Source organism: Salvelinus sp. IW2-2015, unplaced genomic scaffold (assembly GCF_002910315.2).
Source record: "Salvelinus sp. IW2-2015 unplaced genomic scaffold, ASM291031v2 Un_scaffold1168, whole genome shotgun sequence".
Taxonomy (NCBI): domain Eukaryota; kingdom Metazoa; phylum Chordata; class Actinopteri; order Salmoniformes; family Salmonidae; genus Salvelinus; species Salvelinus sp. IW2-2015.
This window is the reverse complement of record NW_019942762.1, coordinates 152,887-171,925: the sequence shown is the minus strand read 5'-3', so window position 1 is coordinate 171,925 and position 19,039 is coordinate 152,887. Positions and strand designations below refer to the sequence as shown.

Below are 19,039 nucleotides of genomic sequence, written 5' to 3'. Positions count from 1 at the left end.
CAGCGTAAAAGAGGGCCTTTGATTAGCTGTTCAGGAGTCTTATGGCTTGGGGATAGAAGCTGTTAAGAAGCCTTTTGGACCTTCATTTGACACTCCAGTACCACTTGCCATGCGGTAGCAGAGAGAACAGTGATGTACTGGGCCGTACGCACTACCCTCTGTAGTGCCTTGCGGTCAGAAGCCGAGCAGTTGCCATACCAGGCAGTGATGCAACCAGTCAGAAAGCTCTATGGTGCAGCTGTAGAACTTTTGAGGATCTGAGGACCCATGCCAAATCTTTTCATTCTCCTGAGGGGGAATAGGCTTTGTCGTGCCCTCTTCACGACTGTCTTGGTGTGTTTGGACCATGATAGTTTGTTGGTGGACACAAAGGACATGGGGGTGTGCCCGGCCCTCCTTTTCCTGTAGTCCACGATCATCTCCTTTGTCTCCTTTGTCTTTATCACATTGAGGGAGAGGTTGTTTTCCTGGCACCACAAGACCAGGTCTCTGATCTCCTCCCTTAAGGCTGTCTCATCATTGTAGGTAATCAGGCCTACCACTGTTGTGTCATCAGCAAATTTGATGATGGTGTTGGAGTCGTGCCTGGCCATGCAGTCATGAGTGAACAGGGAGTGCAGGAGGGGACTGAGCATGCACCCCTGTAGGGCCCCCATGTTGAGGATCAGCGTGGTGGATGTGCTGTTCCCTACCCTTACCACCTGGGGGCGGCCCGTCAGGAAGTCCAGGATCCAGTTGCAGAGGGAGGTGTTTAGTCCCAGGGTCCTTAGTTTAGTGATGAGCTTTGAGGGCACTATGCTGTTGAACGCTGAGCTGTAGTCAATGAATAGTATTCTGACATACAGTTGAAGTCAGAAGTTTACCTACACTTAGATTGGAGAAATTAAAACTCGTTTTTCAACCACTGGCAAGTCGCTTAGGACATCTACTTTGTGCATGTCACAAGTCATTTTTCCAACAATTGTTTACAGACAGATTATTTAACTTATAATTCACTGTATCACAATTTCAGTGTGTCAGAAGTTTACATACACTAAGTTGACTGTGCCTTTAAACAGCTTGGAAATTTCCAGAAAAGGATGTCATGGCTTTAGAAGCTTCTGATAGGCTAATTCACATAATTTGAGTCAGTTGGAGGCCTACCTTCAAACTTGAAGATGCTGGAAGAAACAGGTACAAAAGTATCTATATCCACAGTAAAACGAGTCCTATATTGACATAACCTGAAAGGCCGCTCAGCAAGGAGATACCACTGCTCCAAAACCGCCATAAAAAAGCCAAACTTCGGTTTGCAACTGCACATGGGGACAAAGATCGTACTTTTTGGAGAAATGTCCTCTGGTCTGATTAAACAAAAATAGAACTGTTTGGCCATAATGACCATTGTTATGTTTGGAGGAAAAAGGGGGAGGCTTGCATGCCGAAGAACACCATCCCAACCGTGAAGCACGGGGGTGGCAACATCATGTTGTGGGGGTGCTTTGCTGCAGGAAGGACTGGTGCACTTCACAAAATAGATGACATCATGAGGAATGAAAATTATGTGGATATATTGAAGCAACATCTCAAGACATCAGTCAGGAAGTTAAAACTTGGTGCGCAAATGGTCTTCTCCGAATGGAACAATGACCCAAGCATACTTCCAAAGTTGTGGGAAAATGGCTTAAGGCCATCACAAAGTCAAGGTATTGGAGTGGCCATCACAAAGCCCTGACCTCAATCCTATAGAACATTTGTGGGCACAACTGAAAAGGCGTGTGCGAGCAAGGAGGCCTACAAACCTGACTCAGTTACACCAGCTCTGTCAGGAGGAATGGGCCAAAATTCTCCCAACTTATTGTGGGAAGCTTGTGGAAGGCTACCCAAAATGTTTGACCCAAGCTAAACAATTTAAAGGCAATGCTACCAAATACTAATTGAGTATATATGTAAACTTCTGACACACTGGGAATGTGATGAAAGAAATAAAAGCTGAAATAAATCATTCTCTCTACTTTTATTCTGGCATTTCACAATCTTAAAATAAATTGGTGATCCTAACTGACCTAAGACAGGGAATTTTTACTTGGATTAAATTTCAAGAATTGTGAAAAACAGAGTTTAAATGTATTTGGCTAAGGTGTATGTAAACTTCCGACTTTAACTGTAGGTGTTCCTTTTGTACAGGTGGGAAAGGGCAGTATTGAGTGCAATAGAGATTGCATCAACTGTGGATCTATCGGGGCGGTATGCAAATTGGAGTGGGTCTAGGGTTTCTGTGATAATGGTGTTGATGTGAGCCATGACCAGCCTTTCAAAGCACTTCATGGCTACAGACGTGAGTGCTACAGGTCAGTAGTCATTTAGGCAGGTTGCCTTAGTTCCTGTGCCCAAGAACACTATTTTATTTTTATTTTACATTTATTTATACAGGTTTTTTCTCATTGAGATAACATCTCTTTTCCAAGAGAGACCTAATGACACAAACAGATCCCACCATGTCAAACCAACAAATGATGTGTCGGCATTTGTAAAATTGTACCGAAACTTCCTGTTTCCATGACAGCTGTCATGATTTCTTTTAAAAAGGTATGACTTTACTCCCATAAAAACTGGATGGAAATGTGGTTAGTGTCACCAAACTGCATTACACTCAAAATAATTCGAATTCAGATGCTAATCTGGTTGACGACACTAGTTAGCTAGGTAACCAAACCCATTATGATTGATAGCTAGCATGCTAGCTAGCTTTACTGCTACATACAAAATAATTGTTTGCAACAATAACAGTCAAGTTAATTCTTATTGAAAGTCTTTAAAACAGTCCAAAACAACATATAAGCCTGTTAGAAAAAAATTATATTATGAAATGTACAGGCAAAATGCAAACCACCACAGAATCTGTCGAGATCTGGTTACACTTCCGCATCCAGTTGAGCAGTGGCTCTCCCTGACGGAGACATCCTTGAATCTCGCTCAACATCCACTCGAGGGCTCCAAGATAGACTGTATAGTGCACCTGGACAGAAGGCAAGGGGGAGCCCTCGAGTGGATGTTGAACTGGATGCGGGACTACCGCCTCTAGTTCAACATCCACTTGAGGCTATTACTCAATGACTCGAGGGCTAGGCAGGCTTCTCACAGTAGTAGGCCTACATGGAAAATTCTTGATGTGTGGGATAGCATGTAGCTAACTTTGTAGGGCCCAAGCCAAGTTGGCATAACCTATAACCAAGCGTAGCCTTTTGTTTTCTTTCCAAGGTTTGTAATTTTCTTGTTTTGTTCTAGCCTAATTCCCACTAACCTGGAACTGACTCTGTTCTGTAGCCTCAATTCAAAACTGTTGGGCCAAACTTACAGCTGCTGGGCCAACCTTACAACTGCTGAGATAGAAAAGAGATAGAGATAGAAAAGACTATACCCCACTTTCTGCATGCTTAGGAAATAATTTTACTCCCACTGAATGTTACCTCACTCAGACCTAACATACAGTGCTAAACTTGTTTTGAACTGTGAAATAATTATATGGAAAATAGTCTCAAAATGCCAAATAACTGCACACATGTTTTATTTTATTAAACAGACTAAAACCGATTCAGGGTAGCCTACACAGCCGATAGTGGGCGCTATATCTGCACTATTGTCTAGGATTGACGTGCCTTCCCGGTAATACACTCGTGTCCACCATGGACCGGCTCGTAGTTGTATATAAAGCATCATCCATTCAGCTGCAAAGGCATAATCAAAGATTTGTATAACCAACCCAAGCTAGACCACAAACTGTCGTTTCCAATGGGACCAAATTAATCGTAGTGGGCAGAACAAGCAAGCGTTATAGCATGTATTTTCGTTTTAGGATGGTGCACACCCTAAACTTATCGCGGTGTACAACAAATTGTCCGAAAATGTGAAAATGGTAGTGAAAAACAAACATCAAAATAGAGTTGGTGGTAAGGTTGTTTACCCCTCAGTAGCAGGGTAATTTTGGAGGGCAGATTGCATTTCTTCTCAGACCAACCCCTAACCCCCTCCCCCCTCTTTCCCTCGCCAGACGCTCAAAAATATACCAGACTACGAAAACTTTGCTGGATGTTTCAAGAGAAACATTTCAGGACCAGATTTTCATTAATTTCTGTACATTAAGTACTCTCATTAAATCGTGTTTTATCAGTTTTGCAAAGCGGACTTTTTGCGTCGATAAATTAGAACACTATAAACATTGTTTCTGAAGGAGCGGAGGCAAGGCAGCGACCTAAGCCTTTTTATTATTCATCTAATCTCCACAGTCACCTATTTTCCATTAATTGGACTTCTGACAGGTAATTTGTTTTCATTTGCCATTTACCATTTGCATAAATCTTTTACCAAAAGGCAATTTCCCCCGTCAAAACATGTGAACAACTAGGCTACAACAACGTGACTGCTCTGACAGGCTGTTATACATGTGCTTTGGGGATGAAAACTGTTATTGACCTGTGCGCATAGCTTTAAAGTTTGTATAATTTGCTACATTTATGTAAATAGCCTTGCAAGTAAGCCATGTTTTTCGTTGGTTTAAGAACATTTAGTCTATAGAATGTTCCCCATATCATTACATTTAAACGATTTCTAAATATCTTTGAGAGCACTTAACCATACATTTTGTATTTATTTATTTCACCTTTATTTTATCAGGGAGTCCTACTGAAACCAAGGTATATTTTACAGATGAGTCCTGAATTACACAAATTACAGAAAATACACACATCAAAATATAAATACAAGATGTACATAGAAAGAAAAACATGGTCATAAAAACAAACACATTCATCAGCAATAAGGTCCTCAATCATCTTTCAGGATTGCCCGAGAGACACCAACATATCAAGTTTAAGAGCTTTTAAGCTTGTTCCACAAATAAGGTGCAAGAAAAGTACATCAACTTTTAGTTAACTCATCAAAATGCTTTTTAAAAGACAGCTTTTCATCTATCCAGAAGCCCAGATATTTGTAAACAGGGACATGATCAATATGGACACCATCCAAAGTAAATATCATCAGTTATATTTATGCTCTCTAGAGAACAACATATGCTTAGTTTTACCTGCATTCAATACTAATTTCAGGTCAATAAGGTTTTTCTGTAATACAATGAAGGTATACTGTATGTCAGATAGTGCCTGGTCAACCGTGGGGGCAATAGCATACACAACAGTATAATCAGCCTACAAATGCAGGATAACATTATTTTACAGACATGTTAATATAAAAAGTACAGGACCCAGAATCGACGCCTCTGGGACACCTTTCGTAATTTACAGGTAACCTGATTTGACACCATCAGTAGATACAGATTGAGTTATATCGGCCAAGTGATTTTTAAAACAGTTACATGCAGCTTGGACTCGGGCCAATTGAAGAAAGACTCTGAATTAGCAGTGAGTGATCAACAATATCAAAAGCCTTTGACAGGTCAATGAAGAGGGCAGCACAATGTTGCCTTTTATCCATACAGTAAACCATATAACTAGGGATGCAGCAGAGGTAATGCTATGACCTGGTCTAAAACCGAATTAATGTACATTTAGAATACATTTAAAAGGTAAGAAAGATCTTAGCTGAGAATTAATCAAGGGTTCAAATATTTTAGCGAGGGAAGACCGTTTAGAAATAGCATACATGACATGAGCCACTGTATGGCAGCGATCATCAACTAGATTCAGCTGCGGGGCGATTTTTACTTGAGCGTATGGTCAGTGGGCCGGAACATAATTACAAATAATTTGTAGACTGCAAGAAGCTCAAACAGATACACTAGATATACAAAAGTATGTGGACACCCATTCAAATTAGTGGATTTGGCTAGATCAGCCACACCCATTGCTGACAGGTGTATAAAATTGACCACACAGCCATGCAATCTCCATAGACGAACATTGGCAGTAGAATGGCTTTACTGAAGAGCTCAGTGACTTTCAACGTAGCACCGTCATAGAATGCCACCTTTCCAACAAGTCAGATCGTCAGATTTCTGCCCTGCTAGAGCTGCCCCGGCCAACTCTAAGTGCTGTTATTGTGAAGTGGAAATGTCTAGGAGCAACAACGGCTCAGCTGCGAAGGGGTAGGCTACACAAGCTCACAGAATGGGATCGCCGCCGAATGCTGAAGCGCGTAAAAATCATCGGTCATTGGTTGCAACACTCACTACTGAGTTATAAACGGCCTCTGGAAGCAACGTCAGCACAATAACTGTTCGTCGGGAGCTTTACAAGCCTAAGCTCACCATGTGCAAAGCCAAGCGTTTTCTAGAATGGTGTAAAGTTCACTGCCATTGGACTTTGGAGCAGTGGAACACGTTCAAATCAAATCAAACGTTATTTGTCTCATGCGACGAATACAACAGGCACCTTATGGTGAAATACTTACATACAAGCCCTTAACCAGCAGTGCAGTTCAAGAAAGAGTTAAAGTATTTACCAAATAATGTAAAAAATAATACAAAATGTGCAGGGGTACAGGTTAGTCGAGGTAATTTGTACTTGTATGTAGGGGTGAAGTGACTATGCATAGATAATTACAGCGAGTAGCAGCAGTGTAAAAACAAATGGAGGGGGGTGGGGGTGTCAATGTAAATAGTCCGGGTGGCCATTTGATTAATTGTTCAGCAGTCTTATGGCTAGGGGGTAGAAGCTGTTCAGGAGCCTTTTGGTCCTAGACTTGGCGCTCCGGTACCGCTTGCCATGCGGTAGCAGAGAGAAAAGTTTATGAGTTGGATCACTGGAGTCTTTGACAATTTTTGGGGCTTTCCTCTCACACCGCCTGGTATATAGGTCCTGGATGGCAGGAAGCTTTGCCTCTGTAGCGCCTTACGTTCAGATGCCGGGCAGTTGCCATACCAGGCGGTGATGCAACCGATCAGGATGCTCTCGATGGTGCAGCTGTAGAACCTTTTGAGGATCTGGGGACCCATGCCAAATCTTTTCAGTCTCCTGAGGGGGAAAAGGTGTTGTCGTGCCCTCTTCACAACTGTCTTGGTATGTTTGTGGACAACAAGGAACTTGAAGCTCTCCACCCGCTGCACTACAGCCCCATCGATGTTAATGGGGGCCTGTTCGGCCAGCCTTTTTATGTAGTCCACAATCAGCTCCTTTGTCTTGTTCGCAGTGAGGGAGAGGTTGTTGTCCTGGCACCACACAGCCAGGTTTCTGACCTCCTCCCTATAGGCTGTCTCGTCGTTGTCGGCGATCAGACCTACTAATGTTGTGTCGTCAGCAAACTTAGTACTGCTACTACCAGCAGTACTACACCTGCACCTGTCGATGACACAAGTTGTTCTGCTTCCACGAGCACATCCAATGATAACACCAGTTATTCTACAGTTGTTGTGAACCCAGCTACCATGGACACTGACAGTTGTTAATCTGATGCAGCCCGGGAAAGCACCGAACAACAGACAGGGACGTTGGACCATCGAGAGGCGCAAATATTAAATATGATGAGAACTACATTGATTTGGGGTTCACTTATATTGGGAGTAGTGCCTTTCCTCAGCCACAGTGTGTTATATGTGCAAAAGTACTATCTCACAACTCGATGAAACAGGCATTTAGAAACAAAACATGCCAATTTGTAAAATAAGCCAAGGAGAGTTTTTTGAGCGAGAATAAAGATGACTTTCGATTAGTAAGACATGTATAAAAGCAACAGATACCATTAATATGAAGGGGCTAGAAGCGTCGTATATGGTGAGCTACCGAGTGGCTAGGACAGGCAAGCCCCATACTATTGTGGAAGACTTTATTCTTCCTGCTGCCACGGAGATGGTTGGGACAATGCTGGGGGGAAAGGCCCAAAAAACTATACAGACAATTCCTTCATCAAACAACACTGTTTCACGACGCATCAGTGACATGGCAGGAGATTTTTAAAACAATTACTGCTTCGCATACAAGCCATATCCACGGCAGTGTCCACGTTACTGCTGCATGAGTCAACAGACGTGGTGGGCCTGGCACAGCTTTTGGTATTTGTCCATTACGTTTATGGGGGGTCAATTAAGGAAGACATTCTCTTCTGCAAATCACTGGAAACCAGGACAACAGAAGAGGATATTTTTAAAGTACTGGACAGATTTGTGATGTCAAATGGTCTTTGGTGGTCAAGATGTGTTGGTATCTGTACTGATGGCGCAAAAGCCATGACAGGGAGACATAGTGGAGTGGTAACGCGCATGCAAGCAGTTGCTCTCAATGCCACTTGGGTACACTGCAGCATCCACCGAGAGGCTCTTGCTGCCAAGGGAATGCCTGACAGCTTGAAATACGTTTTGCACACCACAGTGAAAATGGTTAACTTTGTTAAAGCAAGGCCCCTGAACTCTTGTGCATTATCTGCACTATGCAATGATATGGGCAGCGACCATGTAACACTTTTACAACATACAGAAGTGCGCTGGTTATCAAGGGGCAAAGTATTGACACAAGCTTAAAGTTCTCTTTACTGACCATAATTATCTCTTGTCTGACCGCTTGCATGATGACGGAGTTTCTCACACGACTGGCCTATCTGGGTGATGTTTTTTCTCGTCTGTATGATCTGAATCTAGGATTACAGGGACTCTCCACAACTATATTCAATATGCTGTACAAAATTGAGGCTATGATTAAGAAGTTGGAGCTCTTCTCTGTCTGTATTAACAAGAACAACACACAGGTCTTTCCATTCTGTGCTTCCTTTGTGGCAACAGTTTGGGGAAGGCCCTTTCCTGTTTCAGCATGACAATGCCCCCGTGCACAAAGCGAAGTCCATACAGAAATTGTTTGTCGAGATCAGTGTGAAAGAACTTGACTGGCCTGCACAGAGCCTGACCTCAACCCCATCGAACACCTAATTGCCCAACATCAATGCCCGACCTCACTAATGCTTTTGTGGCTGAATGGAAGCAAGTCCCCGCAGCAATGTTCCAACATTTAGTGGAAAGCCTTCCCAGAAGAGTGGAGGCTGTTATAGCAGCAAAGGGGGAACCTACTCCATATTAATGCCCAAGATTTTGGACTGAGATGTTCAACGAGCAGGTGTCCACATACCTTTGGTCATGTAGTGTATAATATTTGAGTAAAACATACTCATTTCAAACCTTGCTTAAATTTGTATATGGTCACATATCTCTTCATTATGCGTGGGAATACTTTGGATGAGATTTACAAAATTAAAATCACTTGGAGCTGATTTGCTTTAGTTTTTACAGTCTTTTATGTCCAATAAACTCATTTTAAATACTTTTTTTTTTGCTCAGAAAACTTGGGTGGTCAAATAAAATCACCCGCGAGCCACATTCGGTCGCAGGCCAGCAGTTGGCGTAGGCCTGCTGTACCATAACTTTTCACAACTGACTGGCTTTACAGTTTCAGTGCTTGTAGTAGGTAAGTCTACTTTTCTTACTTTTTATTTGTCCTTTTCAGTTCAGGCAAAATGCAATAACCTCAGCTACTTCTCATGCCTAGAGAGTTGTATCTGTAGCCTAATGGGCTAGATAAAAACCATGACTGAGGTAAAAAATATTATCTAAGAATAACTTAGTTTAAACTTTGTTTACTTGAAGGTGAGCCTAGTCTTCTTTAAAGTAGAATGCTGTAACAAACACGATTATTGGCCTTTGCTATAACTCTTGCAGCATTTGGCGGATTAAGATATTGATTGGCAGTCCTTTGTTGTTAGTCCTGTTCTTAAGCCCTGGTTTGAGTGTTTAAAACCCTGTATCTCTCTAAACCATGCCACACTGCTCCAACTCAGAGACCATAAGTATGAATAGTTTTCGTTGCCTTATGGAACAGCTTCTCTATGCCCTGGGCTAGGGATGGAACAGATAGGGTCTGTGCCAAAGGATGAGCTCTGATCAGAGTCATTGGGGCTAAACGTTTTAATGGCTATGTCAAATTATTATGTTAACTACAGTGACGGCTATCTGATGCCCATCACAGTATGGTATTTCTCATACTAATGTATAGTATGAGTTCTGCCACCTCATTTGCTGCCAGAGTAGTTCTTAATGATCATATTTAAGTTGTACAGAAGTTGTACAGAAGTCCTGAGGACAGTGACTTAATATGACAAGTGATGCAATGAATACATAATTAGATATATAATATGGCTAATTTGTATGTTCACCGTTCAATTCTCACAAAATCCCACAATCATGTTCTGCACATGAATCAAATGTGCTCACAGTTCCCTAGAGATTAGTGTCAGGTGAGTACATTTTTCTGCAGCACTCCAACAAACAAGATTTTGTTTAAAGAAACATTTAGGCTTATCTGCTGTCTGTAACAAAACTCAGGACACTTTCTGCCTAGGGTGCCAATGTCTCCACAAAGAAAACTCCAGTGTGGGAGTTTGGTTTAAGAGCCACGGCCAGTTAACACTTGATGTGAAAATCTAGAAGGGCTTGGACGAACATCTGTAGAAAGAATGGCCTATGTGTGAAAAACAAACTGTAGCGGTATGCGGCATACCGTCGTGAGCAGTGACTGCACATTCCAGCTGAGAACAAAAAAACTGCTGAGTTACAGTGCCTTCAAAAAGTATTCACACCCCTTGACATTTTCCAAATGTTGTTGTTACAGCCTGCATTTCAAATGGATGAAACTTAGATTTAATGATATCTAGATATAATGTCAAAGTGGAATTATGTTTTCTATTTCTTTTTTTACAAATTAATAAAAAATGAAAAGCGGAAATGTCTTGAGTCAATAATTATTCAACTGCTTTGTTATGGCAAGCCTAAATAAGTTCAGGAGTAAAACATGTGCTTAACAAGTTGCATGGACTCACTCTGTGTGTAATAATAGTGTTTAACATGATTTTTTGAATGACAACCTCATCTCTCTAACCCACACATACAATTATCTGTAAGGTCCCTCAGTCAAAGAGTGGATTTCAAACACAGATTCAAACACAAAGACCAGGGAAGTTTTCCAATGACTCGCAAAGAAGAGCACCTACTGGTAGATGGGTCAAAACATTTATACAATTTTTAAAAAGCAGACAATGAATATCCCTTTGAGCATGGTGAAGTTATTTATTACACTTTGGATGGTGTATCAATACACCCAGTCACTACAAAGATCTACGAAGTTCCTAACTCAGGAAGGAAACCGCTCAGGGATTTCACCAAGAGGCCAGTAGTGACTTTAAAACAGTTACAGAGTTTAATGGCTGTGATACAGTAAGAGAGAACTGGGGATGGATCAACATCATTGTGGTTATTCCACAATATTAACCTAATTGACAGTGAAAAGAAGGAAGCCTATACAGAATAAATATATTCCAAACATAATCCTGTTTGCAACAAGGCACTAAAGTAATACTGCAAAAAATGTGTTATGTTTGGGGCAAATCCTATACAGCACATTACTGAGTACCACTCTCCATATTTTCAAGCATAGTGGTGGCTGTATCATGTTATGGGTATGCTTGTAATCGTTTAGGACTAGGGAGCTTTTCAGGATAAAAAATAAATGGAATGGAGCTAAGCTCAGGCAAAATTCTAGAGGAAAACCTGGTTGTCTGCTTTACACCAGACACTGGGAGATGAATTCAGCTTTCAGCAAGACAGTAACCTAAAACACAAGGCCAAATCTACACTGGAGTTGCTTAACTAGAAGAAAGTGAATGTTCCTGAGTGGCCAAGTTACAGTTTTGACTTAAATCTACTTGAAAATGTATGGCAAGACCTGAAAATGGTTGTCTAGCCATAATCAACAACCAATTGGACAGAGCTTGAAGAATTTTGAAAAGAATATTGGGCAAATGTTGTACAATCTAGGTGTGGAAAACTCTTAGATATTTACCCAGAAAGACACTCAGCTGTAATTCCTGCGAAAGGTGATTCTAACATTTCTTGACTTAGGGGGTTGAATACTTACCTAATCAAGATATATTAGTAATTTATTATATTCACTATATTTTTTAAATATATTTTTTTACAAATGTTAGAATTTGTCTTCCACTTTGACATTACATAGTATTTTGTGTAGATCGTTGACAACAAATTACAATTAAATAAATGTTATCCCCACTTTGTAACTAAACAAAATGTAGAAAAAGTAAAGGGGTGTGAATACTTTCTGAAGGCACTGTATGTCTTTAACCCCCTGACCAAATATCAAGTGCAACTCAACCCGGGTCTCTCCTCCCTGCACCCCAATACTGCCAGGACAGGACACCCGTGTTCTACGGTGCAGAGACTGAAATAGCCCCCTCTTCCCTTACCCCGAGTCAGGAGCTAATAACATAAAGAGATCATGGGAGAACTGTTTAAGTCTAGCAGCAACAGACCATGGCCTCCATAACAGGTCAGCTATAAGATCACAAGATGTTGGGGTTATTTGAAAGCGTCACCTCAATGTTTAATTCCTCCCCACGGTCATGGGCACCAACAAGGAATGTGAAGTCAAGAATAATTCTATAGATGTACCTTTTCCCTGTAGTTTCATTTCTTGAGAGAGATTGGTGTGATTTCAAGAACAGTCCTTTCTCTGATAGTGAAGTGTTAAAGTTGCAGGGTGTTGTGACTAGCTCTGCTGGTCCCCTCAGATACAAAGCTGTATGTGTTCAGCAACAAGGCTGATGTTAAACCACTGGGATCTGCACCTATTCCCCCCACAACCAGACCTGTCAGACACTGGTGGTGGGAGAACTTCAACACTCCTCTGGTCAGGACAACTGTAAGCCTGTTATGTTTCCTCATTATGAGCCCAGAAGTCTTTCCATTACGTTATGCTTGAAATATGTAATTGTCATGTATCAACTTGAGTCCCCCCCAGAGGATTGAACTTGGTTCTCCAATAAAGTATTTGCTTTCTGTTTTGCCATTTTTCTCCTACACTTTCAGTCGATGTCTTTGGGAGGTCCTTCATGTTTCTGGTGGTTGTTTCCCTTTGTCTCCAGGTGACATGGATCTCTCTCTGTTGGTGGCTTTCTGCGCCTGTGTTCCTCCTGCTTTGGGTGAGCTTTTTCCTTTCACTCTTTTTTTTGTTTTAGCTTCTCTCTCAAATACTTGACCCCAGCACTTGAATGGTGACTGAGGGGCGTTCAGTGTGGTTGAGGGAAGTGTAATGTTTTATTCAGAGTGCCAGTGATTAAAGAATGAGCTGGTCTGTCTGTACTAACAGGGTCAGGATTTGGCAGGGAGATGCCAGGTAAGTTTGCAGTGCATTGGATGCCTCAGTTGTGTCAAAGGAATGAGAAATGCAGTCTGTCTGCCTTGGAATGGACACAGAATGCATGGCCGTCTTTGTTGTTGGCTTATCAGTTGCCCTAGAGCAGTGTTTCCCAGCTCCAGTCCTCGAATAACCCCTTGTTTTTTACAGTACACATTTTTATTGTAGCCCTGGACTAACAAACCTGATTCAACTTGTCAACTAATTTCACACTTTTCACACTTTTGTTTTAACCCTAAATGGGCACACCTGATTCAATTAGTCAAAGGCTTGATGATTAGTTGACTAATTGAACCAGGTGTGTCCATTTAGGGTTAAAACAAAAGTGTGAAATGTCTGGGGGGTGGGGGGTTGGGAAACCCTGTCCTAGAGTATGGCTGTCTTTAGAGAAACTGGAAAGGTCATTCACAGGGTGGTGTTGTTCAGCAGTGGTGGCTGAGTTAGTGGGGGGTTGTTCCTGGGGCATATATAATTTATTATTTTACAGTGTTGGCCAATGCATGTAGGGGAGACACTGCAGTGTGATATTTTAGCAAACTTGTAGTGTCTTAAGAGTGCCAGTGATTTAAAGAATGAGCTGGTCTGTCTGTCTGTCTATAATAACAGGGTCATCTATAGGCAGGGACATGCCAGGTAAGTTTGTTTTATTGGATGCCTCAGTGTTGTCATAAAGGAATGAGAAACACGGTGTCTTTGGAATGGGCACTGAGAATGCACAGCCATATTTGTTATTGGCTGGTCAGTTGCCCTAGAGCAGGGTTTCATCAAACTCAGTCCTGGGGTCTCCCCTGGGTGCACATTTTGTTTTTTTCCCTAGCACTACACAGCTGATTGAAATAACTCCTCGTCGGGGTTGCAGGACCGAGTTTGGGAAACTCTGCCATAGAGCACATGTGTCGAACTCATTTCATGGAGTGTCTGTGGGTTTTCACTCTGCCCTAATTAGTAAAGAACTCCCCTCGCCTGGTTGTCTAGGTCTTAATTGAAAGGTTAAAGCAAAGACCAGCAGACACTAGGCCCTCCATAGAATGAGTTTGATATCCCTGCCCTAGAGTATGGCTCTCTGTAGAGTAACTAGCTTTGTTCTGTCTGTACTTACATATTGCGCAACTATATTTATTTAAATACTATTGTGTAAGGATTTCAAGTTATGATTAAATCCAGTTCATTTGAAATGGGCTCATCTAGACTGGTGTAAGAAAGAGCCTTTGCTTTCCTGGCCAGGATTAGCCTTTTTCTCATGTGAGGGATTTTAGTAATCGGTCATTTGGTGTGCAGCCAAGCCTCCCATATTGTAGTAGCATGTGGTGCTAGGCAGTCCTACACTGCACTTTGGGTTGTGTTGTGCTGACTTGTTCCTGAGCAGATTGCCCTACATTAGTAGTTTTTCTCCACAGTCAACAGGGTGATTTGGGCAGGATATGAGTTCCCCTGGTAATGGAGAGGAATGACACCAAACGGAAGTGTTTGTCGGACATTAGGCTTATCTACTGCACCATAAAAAGCCCTGCTGGCTCGGGTTGTCGTTCTGACATCCTTTAGAAGAAAACAAAATGAAAATGTCAGCAGATATAAGATGAGACAATCAGAGAAGCATTTCATTGTTAGAGCTGAGCAGTGATTAATTGTACTACACCTTGGAATCTTCCAAGAAGTGGTTCTATTACCTCTGTACTCAACGAAGCAGGAGCCATTTATTTGTTATTTGGTGATCCAGATAACGTGACATCCATGTGATTTAGATTCTTAATGGTATTGTGAGGAAAGATGTGACATTTGGTTGATTCTCAAATGGTTTCTCGCTCTGCACAAGCCAACGTGCGTGTGCGCACACACACACACACACACACACACACAGTGAAGTCTGCTTTATTACAGCACCTACCTGAGCTGACATGGGTTACTGGCCTTGGGAAATGACTGCAGAGTGGGTATGGTTATTAATGCATCAGGACTCTGTGGTGTCTTGCATCATTGTAGCATTAGCATTTCCACTGCTTTCAACAGAGCTGCTTATTGTACACTGTGTTTTGCTGCTTCCCCTTTACTCTTCTGAGGAGAGAGCCACCTGAGTGTTGCCATATTGTATTTAAAAGCATGCACTGTGTATCGCATCACCCAGTGGTGTAATCTGTAAGTGCATGCCCCATTCCTAAACTGGACCATTTTATTATTTTTTTCAAGCACAGAACACTGGTTGTAGTCTTTACGATCATGTGTACAGTAGTCACTATTTACATTCAATGTAAACCTCTGGAACACTTGACTACAGTTCTGAAAGTAAACAGAGCCTAAAACCAGTTATGAAAGCTTTGTAGTTCACACCAAGCACAGTCAGAGCTAATGTCTGTCAATCACTAATGCTTTCTGTCTTTTGTTTTCCAGCATTGACGATGGATGAAAAAGGTAAAGGTTTCTTGTTTCAAATGAACATTATTGTAGCAATTGTATTTCACTTTTAAAGAGCATGTTGGCAAAGAGTTAAATCACATACTTTTTGGTCACTCGCCTTTTTCACACCAGTTGCACTCAACTCAGTTGACGTTTGAATTAGTTTAGCTCCGAACATGGTGTGTAAGTTTCTATTGAAAGGGACCACTATGAATGCGTGTGATTTAAGGAGATGTAATTCCCACTAGGGACACAATGTTTTAGAAGTCTCCCAGTGGATCCTTTACAATGCATTCCATCTGGCCTCATGCGCAGCTCTGTCTTCAATCTGCTTTGGCTGGCGAGGGGACAAGTGGCCGAGGGGACAAGTGGTCTAATGTCCCTTTTTTTAATACTATAGCTGCAATTTCAGTGTAGATTGACTAACTGTGAATAATAACATTCTACAAAATGCGGTCACTCACTAAATGGATCTGGTTTTCATGTATTCCCCCTCCCAGACTATGATGCTGCGTTTCACTATGGTGAGTGGGGGATGGATCAACATGGACTAACTCCACTGGGGGCAAACGTGACACTTCTCAGGAAATATCTGGGAGGTCAAGACGGGCTCGCGTTTTCCCTCCATTTTTCCAGGAGCGTCGGAAAACATTGACCCTTCGGGCTACGCTTCCGGAGTTCAACTGGCAAACAGTCCCTCCCACTCTGCTGTAGTAGTCTCATTTCTAAACACATCACAACCATAATAGAGATTCTGTCATCAAACCCGTTCATTGCTCTATCCTGTCTTCAGTAGGTCTATGCATTCACAGACACATTATAGGATATATTACAGTGAATATCCTTCCATGTTTGAGGCAGTAATATCAGTCAGAATATAGATATCTATAGATGTGAACCTGATGGATTCATCAATTGTGACATATACAGTAGGAGCGTATGTTTGAATTGTCTCAGGAATGTGATTGATTGTTGTCATAATTGCATAGCTTTGCTATGCTGTATACATCCTAAGAGGGTACAGTGCATACGTATGTACTGAATAAGATGTTTTAAGTTACACTGTGCCTTGCATATGTTCTGTAGTATTGGGCCTTAGTGTGTAGGGATAAAAATGTATTTCTGTTTCAGACTATGAATCTCTGAGGATCGGTGGACTGATCTTCGCTGTGGTACTGTTTGTCATGGGCATTGTCCTCATCGTCAGTAAGTCTGTCGGCCCAACTACGGTTATATTTAAAATACCATTTGAAGTATTACACTTCTATTGAAATTACCCATTGAAATAAGATTTGATTAGTCCCATAAGTTTATTTCTACTGTACCAATCTCATTCCATAATTATTGTAGTTCTGCGCTGTTCAACATGCTGATCCATTGGACAGCCCCTCTTTACCAGTCCAGTCCTTATAAACAAGCCTGGGATCAGTTACTTGCTGGGGGCTGGGATGCAGGCCAACATGCCTTGCACAACGCCCAGACCCCCAGGACACCCAACACCTCTCTACCCTGTAGACATCTTCACATCTAGGGCACTGACTAAAACTGGCCTGGACACTATGCAGTCTTGTCCCCTCCCTCCTCATCTCTTGCCCTTGCCCTCATCCACCCCATCCCAGGCATAGCTGGAGACCTCCACCCACCCTAACTCTTACTCCAGGCATCCATTACATTAATCAGCCCATACACTAGTCATAGATATCACAGGGGACAGAGGGAGTGCCCCCTCTCCTACTACTGCACATGTGCAAAGAGAAGGCTTTGGGTCTTTTAGTGTTCTGTACAAATAATCATTTAGAATAATCAGCAGTTAGTTTGGATATGTTTTACTGGATAGCATAGGGTCTTGTAATATTCCAACTTCTATACACATCAGTTGCTGAAGTATCTTCATTCTAGTGTTAGTTTAGCAGGCAGTATCTTCATTCTAGTGTTAGTTTAGCAGGCAGTATCTTCATTCTAGTGTTAGTTTAGCAGGCAGTATCTTCATTCTAGTGTTAGTTTAGCAGGCAGTATCTTCATTCTAGTGTTAGTTTAGCAGGCATGTGTCTTTGACATCTAGGATGGAGAGAGTTCTGTCAACTCAGGCTATCCTCAGAGTATATCAGCTTTCCATCATAGTATTTATTTTTCACACTAATCTCTCTCTCTCTCTCTCTCTCTCTCTGCAGGCCGGAAATGCCCATGCAAATCAAGTCCGAAGTCACGGTAAGTTGGGCAAAGAAGAGATAGTGTTGATTAAACATGGCAGAGAAGACATTAACTGAGTTCATTGTAAGACTATTAAAGTGTCATCTCTAGACTCTAAAGAGGAGCTTTTAGAATATTCTTAACAGTTAGAAGCTTCAGTACTCAGTTTGATTTTTAATACATTTCCCCTCTATGTGTTAGGGTTTAGATGGCTTGGTTAGGTACTGTATACTTTTTAATCACTGTCCAAGTAGTGATTTTGCTCTAGTGGTTTACCTGTTAGTTTGTTTTCAATTTTCCTCTCTTAGGCCTGCTGGAGTACCTGAGGCAGAGGCAGGGGCTGTGACAAGTAAAAATCATCTATATCTTTGTTTTCATTGCCATATTGGTCTTTATCAAATGTCTGATTTGTATGTATCATTTCTATTTATGAAACCAATACATCTCATCATGACACCTATCTGGTCTCAGGTCCCAAGTGATGTGAAGTCTCGCCACCAGGCGGCAGCATCGGACAGTAGAGTGCTACTATGACCGTCTCCCAGAGCACAAGGCTCCTTTTTTAAATTCCATCCTGCTGATATGTTCTCTTGACATCTTTTTTTGCTTTTCTCTTTTTTTCTATATGAATGAATCTACAGCGACAGTATTTTGAGGATATAATTGGTTGATGCAGTAGGGTTGTTTAATTGTAGGCTATATATTACACCTGTCATACGTGATAGACACACATTAACAAGCGATTTTTGTAAGTTATAACTTGAGTATGACTATTTTAAATTGTAATTTTTCCACACTGAAATAAAGTGATGTACATGGGTAATTATGTATTGTGTTCCAACTTTTCCCACTGTCAGTCACTGGCATAGACAGTCTCCCTGTCAATCACTGGCACGGTCTTGTCCCAGTAGTGCAGTTCTAATGGGTATGCAGCACACCCGTTTTGCTGATGTTGCACCTTTCTGCAGGCAATAGTAGATGAATTCATTCAACCTCCTAACAAGTGCAGCAACATCAAACATGCTGTAGCCTATTGTTAAGAAACATTGTTGCATGCTAATCTGTGGCCTATCATTTTATAATGAAAGTAACTCTGCTCGTGATATATTCTTGGCCAAAGGAGGTCTAGCTGCAGGATGGATGAGGCAGGAGACCTTTCAAAGACAGTTTTTCAATAGTGTCAGATTTATTTCCTTTATCTCGGAAAGTGGCCACATTCAAAAGAAGAGGGGGGTTGACTGCATAAGAGACCGTTTTATCATGCCATTAGAAAAATACTT

General features: G+C 41.6%; 1 protein-coding gene across 1 annotated transcript; it reads left to right on the top strand.

Annotated features, from left to right (window-relative positions):
- Positions 1-9,277: 9,277 nt before the first annotated feature.
- Positions 9,278-18,582, top strand: LOC112069950 (FXYD domain-containing ion transport regulator 6). The gene is made up of 10 exons (XM_024137351.2): positions 9,278-9,380; positions 12,907-12,963; positions 13,131-13,157; positions 13,785-13,811; positions 15,564-15,584; positions 16,070-16,093; positions 16,701-16,775; positions 17,741-17,777; positions 18,068-18,108; positions 18,231-18,582. The coding sequence occupies exons 2-10, from the start codon at positions 12,912-12,914 to the stop codon at positions 18,239-18,241; spliced, it is 315 nt and encodes a 104-aa protein (XP_023993119.1). The 5' UTR covers positions 9,278-9,380; positions 12,907-12,911; the 3' UTR covers positions 18,242-18,582.
- Positions 18,583-19,039: the final 457 nt, after the last annotated feature.

Excerpts from the sequence above, each read along its gene's own strand:
- LOC112069950 (XM_024137351.2), top strand. The coding sequence starts at position 12,912 with ATGGATCTCTCTCTGTTGGTGGCTTTCTGCGCCTGTGTTCCTCCTGCT. Across the intron at positions 12,964-13,130 it reads CTGTGTTCCTCCTGCTTTGG|GGTCAGGATTTGGCAGGGAG; the intron begins GTGAGCTTTTTC and ends CTGTACTAACAG. Across the intron at positions 13,812-15,563 it reads TATAGGCAGGGACATGCCAG|CATTGACGATGGATGAAAAA; the intron begins GTAAGTTTGTTT and ends TTTGTTTTCCAG.